The 6255-nt window shown below is 34.0% G+C and overlaps 1 protein-coding gene across 1 annotated transcript; it reads left to right on the forward strand.

Moving 5' to 3' along the window:
• The first annotated feature begins 276 nt into the window (after positions 1-276).
• LOC139866168 (uncharacterized) lies at positions 277-5809 on the forward strand. Its single transcript, XM_071854314.1, has 14 exons — positions 277-477; positions 1168-1220; positions 1333-1430; positions 1540-2260; positions 2363-2430; positions 2522-2604; positions 2690-2789; positions 2907-2992; positions 3074-3156; positions 3351-3478; positions 3634-3735; positions 3840-4133; positions 4293-4415; positions 5243-5809. Exons 2-14 carry the CDS (start codon positions 1217-1219, stop codon positions 5630-5632), a joined length of 2280 nt encoding a protein of 759 aa, XP_071710415.1. The 5' UTR covers positions 277-477; positions 1168-1216; the 3' UTR covers positions 5633-5809.
• The last annotated feature ends 446 nt before the right edge of the window (positions 5810-6255 follow it).

A 6255-nucleotide genomic window follows, 5' to 3' on the forward strand; every position in this document is an offset into this window, starting at 1 on the left:
GGTTTGTAATTTGGGATGAAGATGGAAAAGACAAAAAGACTGAAATAACCTATGTGATCTAAAGTAACAGATCAAATTTAACAGACGTTGGGTTGTGTGACCAAGTGCATCGAACTCTCAATACAGTGACCAACCACATTGAAAGAAAAAATTTATGCTAGAATACGTGATTTGAAGCAAACCACAAGGACCAATCGCGTAAATTTTTTCTTAATTTTTCATAACCTTTTATGTGTATCGCCTCCGAGCTAACCTCGTGAAGGCTCATCAACAAAATCAAAACAAATCAATTTATTCTAACCAATATGCAGCCATTGTTCATGCGTGCCCTTTCATGAAGTTAAAACCCTAGCCTGCTTCCTCAATTCAGTTTTATCCAAATTATTACACCACTTGTTTTTCAAGCTCTGATCGGCTGTAGGCGGCGCTTCATCATCTCTATCGTCTTCACCGGCTACTCATCCACTAAACCACAAGGTTAGCTCTAAAATTTATATCTGCTGTTGTGATTGTTCCAGTTTATGTCGTTTTACACCCTGAAACGCTTCCACCACTACTTATATATTTTAGGTTTCACTCATTTAGGCATTAAACTATTTCCAGTTTACTGTCTGAAACCTTCTAATTAAGCATTTTATTTTTATTTATGATGAATTTAGGGTTTAAAATTGATGTTTTTAATTATAAATTAAGTTTAGAATTTTTCTAATGACAACCCTAAGCTTACACAATTGATGTTTTTAACTGTAAGGGTTGTCATTACGAGATTAGGACATGTATGTTTTATTTGTACGATTAAAACTACTCACATTCTAGAATTAAGTTCCATTATCAAACAAAATGTAATACTTTTTGCACAAATTATTTGATTTTTCCGTAAGTTTAACTGTTTAAGATGTGAATTAAGTAATGTTTAAACTGCCCTCACATTTTATCGAGAAGTAATAACTTCCGCCGTCTATGTTTTCTGGTGAAATTTCTGTCACCGATTCTAATCCTTCCATATTTTTATTGCTACATAATAAATAAATATTAATAATAATGCTTGTTACATGTTTCTAAGCATTTGGATCTTCATATTGAATTTTTGTTATATTTATTCACAGTTTTATTTTTAATCAGCTAAATTAGCTATGTAACTTTTTTTTTTTTTTCTTTTGATATTAGTTGGAGCAGTCTGTTGGAACTAAAGTAGAACTCTTGCAAGTTAGAAGAAATGGGTAATTTATTATTCTATTATTATTATTATTTTGAATTTTGAATTTTGAATTGTTATATGTTGGTTGCTCTAAAGTATTCCAAAAGATAAAAGTTTTGTTTGATGAGGTGTAGCTAAAGAAGATTCAGGAAATAAATCTCGTAAAGATAAACGAAAAGAAGCTCGATTGGAGAAGAACAAGAAAAAGTTTGACTCATGGGTTCAACATCATGTACGTTTTTTTCTCTGTTTTTTTTTTTGTTCTAACCCATTTGATTGTAAGCGCGATGTCGGGTTTTGATTGTGTACCGTTATGTTTTTTTGGTTTGTTTGATTTATAGCAAACGAAGAAATTGAAAAAGACTACTAAAGCTAAGAAGTCGAAAAATGTGGCGAACAATATTAATAATGCTGAAGAGAATGAATCGATGATGCAAGATTCCAATAAATCATTAGAATTTTCTTCTGACGTTGATTTGTTGGATACAGAAGGGGGAGAAGAAGCTTCTAGAAAGATCGGTACTTTACGTAAGAAAAAGAATAGGAGCATGTCATTGGCTGATGAAAACATGAAGAAAAGGAAAACAAACTTTGAAAAGTATATGGAGTTGGAATCGGGTAACGATTTGGCTTCTGCAAAGGAAGATCTTGCTTTAGAAAGAAAACTTGCCAAAAAGCTTAAAGTGAAAAAGGGTAAATTAGGGGGAGATGATGATGAGATCAACATGTTATTTGAGGGGATTTCATCTGTTTTTGATTCTTTAGACGCTGAAGAAACTTTAGACATGGAAGAAGAAGCTTCTAGAAAAAAGATTTCAAGAAAGAAACGTAAAAAGAACAAGGAGCAAACGGTGGATAATGAGATTATAAATGAGGATGTGGTTGAAGAACCCAAACCCAAACCTGAACCCGAATCTGAACCTGAACCAGAACCTGAATCTGCAACTACTCCTGTTATAGCACCGGTAATTGAAAGTCAAGTAAAATATGTGCCTCCTCATCTAAGATCGATGTCAAGAAATGAATCAGAAGAATTTTCTCAAGTTCGAAAACGTGTGCGCGGTATGTAAATTGGATCTTTGGTTATATATTGGTCTCGCATTCTCTTTTTGAAGATACTTAACAAAGCTAATGTATTTATGTATGAATCTTGATCGGTTTCAGGTCTTTTAAACAGGCTGGGTGAATCGAATGTGGAAGGAATAACATCTGAAATGTCCACAATTTTCCAAGTAGGTCTCTGTATCTTATTTATCATATACAGTAAAAGTTAATATGCTAACGTTTAAGGTCTAAAAATTAATAGTTTAATTTTGCCTGCAGTCTATTAGCCGCAGTGACGGTACTCAAATTATCAGTGAAGAAATTTTGGCATCGTGTTCACGTGGACCTCGCGGTAACGAACAGTTGAGTCCTACCCTTTAAAATTTTATTCCTTTATATTGTTTCCTTTGTTATTCCGTTGACAAAATTACATGTGTATTGTCTCAGATATGCTGCTGTATTTGCATCTTTAGTTTCTGGTTTGGCTTGTTTGGTTGGGATTGATTTTGGTGCGAAGCTGCTTGCTTCACTTGCAAAGTGTTTCGAGGTTCATTGCCGCTCTTAACGAGTTTTCTTTCAAATAACATTAAAACTTTAAAAGCAATCTACCTAAAGAATTATCTTTTTAATAATGTTTTAATTTTAATGTTTATGTTTATCTTAGGATGAGTACCAGAACGAAGACAATCTTTCCTTGCGGAATCTGACTCTTCTACTCTCTTATTTGTACATATTTGGAGTTTGCTCAAGGTTAATAATTTCATCTGAAAGTTCATAGGATTTAAATGTACTCTTTTGTTTGACTTGTCAACCTTGTTATTGCCTTTTCAGTGATTTAATATATGACTTCATGATGATGCTCAGTTCTCGGTTAACTGAGGTTGATGTTTCCACTATCTTGACTGTTCTTAACTGTAAGGTTTCGTACATTGCAATTATTATTTGTTTTTAAGCTTTTGTTTTTTTTTTTTTTTGAAAAGCAAGGATTTTTAACCTTTTGTTATAGGTTAAAATATGGGTGGGTGGTTGTGTTACGGGTAGATTTAAACTGGTTGGTTTGGGTTGGCCCAAACACTTGTACCAAACTTCTGAATAACGTTATCAACAGGTTCCGGGATGAGATTGAGGAGCGATGATCCAGTCACCATGAAAAGTTTTATCGTTAGCATCCAGAATAAGGTGACAGAACTGAAGGCTGCTTCTGAAGATAGCCTGGGAAACACTAGAAGTAAAAGAGTATGTATTTTATTTAAATATTATATATTAAATATTAATATTAATATAAAATATAAATATACGAGAATCAAAAGATTCTATCTTGTTAATATGTTTTGGCCACATGCGTTTCCGCTAAAAAGAACGTTTTCTCGTAAATATTTGTGACGTGGCAGATGGAGTTCATGCTTGAAACCATATTTGACATCAAGAACAACAAAAAGAAGGCTAAAGAGGATACCTCACAACATACCCGTATCAAAAAGTGGCTTCAAAAGGTCATTATAATTTGCAGCAGTCTTATGCTTCTTTGGACGATTGTATATCAATAACATGAAAATTCTTTTATGACAGTTATCTAATTTTGTTGTTTTTCTGACAGCTGAGGGTAGAAAGTATATTAGTTCGGGGATTGAAGTGGACCAAGCTTCTTGACCCCGAAAAGAAAGGTCAATGGTGGTTATCTGGAGATACGGTATCTGTTACTGACAACATTGAAAATGTTGCAAAAAAGATTGATAGAGAGAGCTCAGAAGCTCAGAAAATGCTTCAACTTGCTGCTGGACAACGGATGAATACAGATGCAAGACGAGCAATATTTTGTATAATAATGAGTGGGGAGGATTATATCGATGCTTTTGAGAAACTTTTGAGGTTGGATTTGCAAGGGAAACAGGTATTCACCTTTCTCTTTTTATTTTAAAGGTTGCCACGTTGTAAATAACCCCAATTATTCTCGATAATCCCCGATTACCAACAGATTACGAACAGATCGATTTGATTTTCCAAAATCCGTTTAATTAATTGGTCAATGTTGATTGTCATGAATATGTAGGATAGAGAGATTATGCGAGTCCTTGTGGAGTGCTGTCTGCAGGAGAAAGTATTCAACAAGTACTATTGTGTTCTGGCTTCAAAGTTATGCAGTCATGACAAGAACCACAAGTTCACATTACAGGTATTTTATTACCCATCTTCTTTTACATATATAAAATAGAGGTGCCAAAATTCACCAATTGTGGGGTAAAGGGCCAAATGGGTAATCTTTTGTACGGGTTAAAATGGGTAAACGTGAACAACATTTGGTCGAATATGTTTTAGCTCTTTCTTTTAAAATTACAACCAACGTGTCACATATGGTTACATAAACTTTACTATTATGTTAGTATACTCCGTGTTATATTTCTTTTATTTAGCTCTTATGTGGTTGAAGATATTTTTTGTATTAACAATACTGTGTGCGACTTAATATTCAGTTGACATTTGCAACCTATTTTGTCTGACCGATTGTTAGCTAAGCTTTTTATTTTGTGCCATCTAAGAGAGTTAGAATGTAACCAAATTAACTCACATATAACCTATATACGTAACAAATCGCACATATATGAACATTTATCAGTACACTTGAAGTTGTAGACTCTTAATAACTATTGATGCCTTTGTTAATCAACATACGAGTTTAATTGCCCTTCCCTGATAGAAAAAGTATGTCGATTTCCGGGATATTTAATTTGTATATAGAATTCTATGCATAAGTATTAAATGGGTTGAAATTGTCATGTCTTCGAATAATTCTCAGTATACTTGAAGTAGATGATTTTTAATAACTATTGGCGCCTTTGTAAGTTCTTGTCTATGAGCTTTGTTACCCCCTCCCGATAGAATCGAACCCTTTTTTTTTTAATATTATATCTCGATCTCGATTTGGTTATGGTATAGTTTCGTTCATAACTTTCAACAGGGCTGAAAAGCATGAATTTTTTAAAAATTGTTGTTTTCTTACAGTACTGCATATGGGATCACTATACTGAGCTGGAATCAATGCAGCTAATCAGATCGATGCACCTGGCAAAATTTATAGCAGAAATGGTGTCTTCGTTTACACTTTCTCTAGCAGTCTTAAAAAAGGCGGATTTACATGATACCACCCAACTCACATCAAGAAAGATCATGCATTTTAAGATCTTTTTTGAGGTGGTTTTTGAGTATGCAGATAATGTGGTGTGGAACATATTTAAGCGTATCGCTGGTTCCTCACAATACGAAACCCTTCGTACTGGAATCAAGTTTTTCATAGAGAAATACGTTATCGGCGGTGAAAAACAATTCACAGGGAAATACAAAATGGCTAAGAAAGCCCTAAAAAGTGTTGAAGAAGAAGACCCTTTTATTTAAACACTACAATCTTACAAAGCTGCTTTTGATGTGTTAAATTGGGTGCAAAAATTTTGTAGCAAAGATCTTATTTTTTTTTTTTACTACCTTCTTGTTGTTCGGTTTTTAAGGCGTTTGTTACTTTTTATCGTTTGGTTAAATTATTGTCAATCAGCTGAAACCAAATAGAAATTTATCGAATTCTTTATTTTTATGATTTTAGGTTGAGATGTTTTTCTTGTGATAGCTTTTACTTTGTCGACAGAAAAGCTTTTGACTTTTTTGTTCATGCATACATTTTTTGAAAAAAATATATCGACAAACAATATGAGATGAGTTTTTAAGGCGTCAACATCTCTTGGCAGGGTAGTTAACGAATTGTCCGCCGGCCGACCGTCAAAATCTATCTACCGCGAATTGGAGAAACTCCTACGAGATCCGTAGGTAAAAACCCTAGTGTTGATTGTGATTTCTGATCGTAGAGACGATCGTGGGGGGAAAAATTTGGCGATGGGAGCCATATGCGTTGCGGCGAACAACAGAGAGTGGATGTAGCAAAGAGATTGTCAACTAGATGTATGTTTTGCCCCATATCTATTGATGAGTTTAGATGACTTGTGAGCCAACTCAATCGTGTAGGCCCT

This window comes from Rutidosis leptorrhynchoides, chromosome 9 (assembly GCF_046630445.1).
Source record: "Rutidosis leptorrhynchoides isolate AG116_Rl617_1_P2 chromosome 9, CSIRO_AGI_Rlap_v1, whole genome shotgun sequence".
NCBI classification, from domain to species: domain Eukaryota; kingdom Viridiplantae; phylum Streptophyta; class Magnoliopsida; order Asterales; family Asteraceae; genus Rutidosis; species Rutidosis leptorrhynchoides.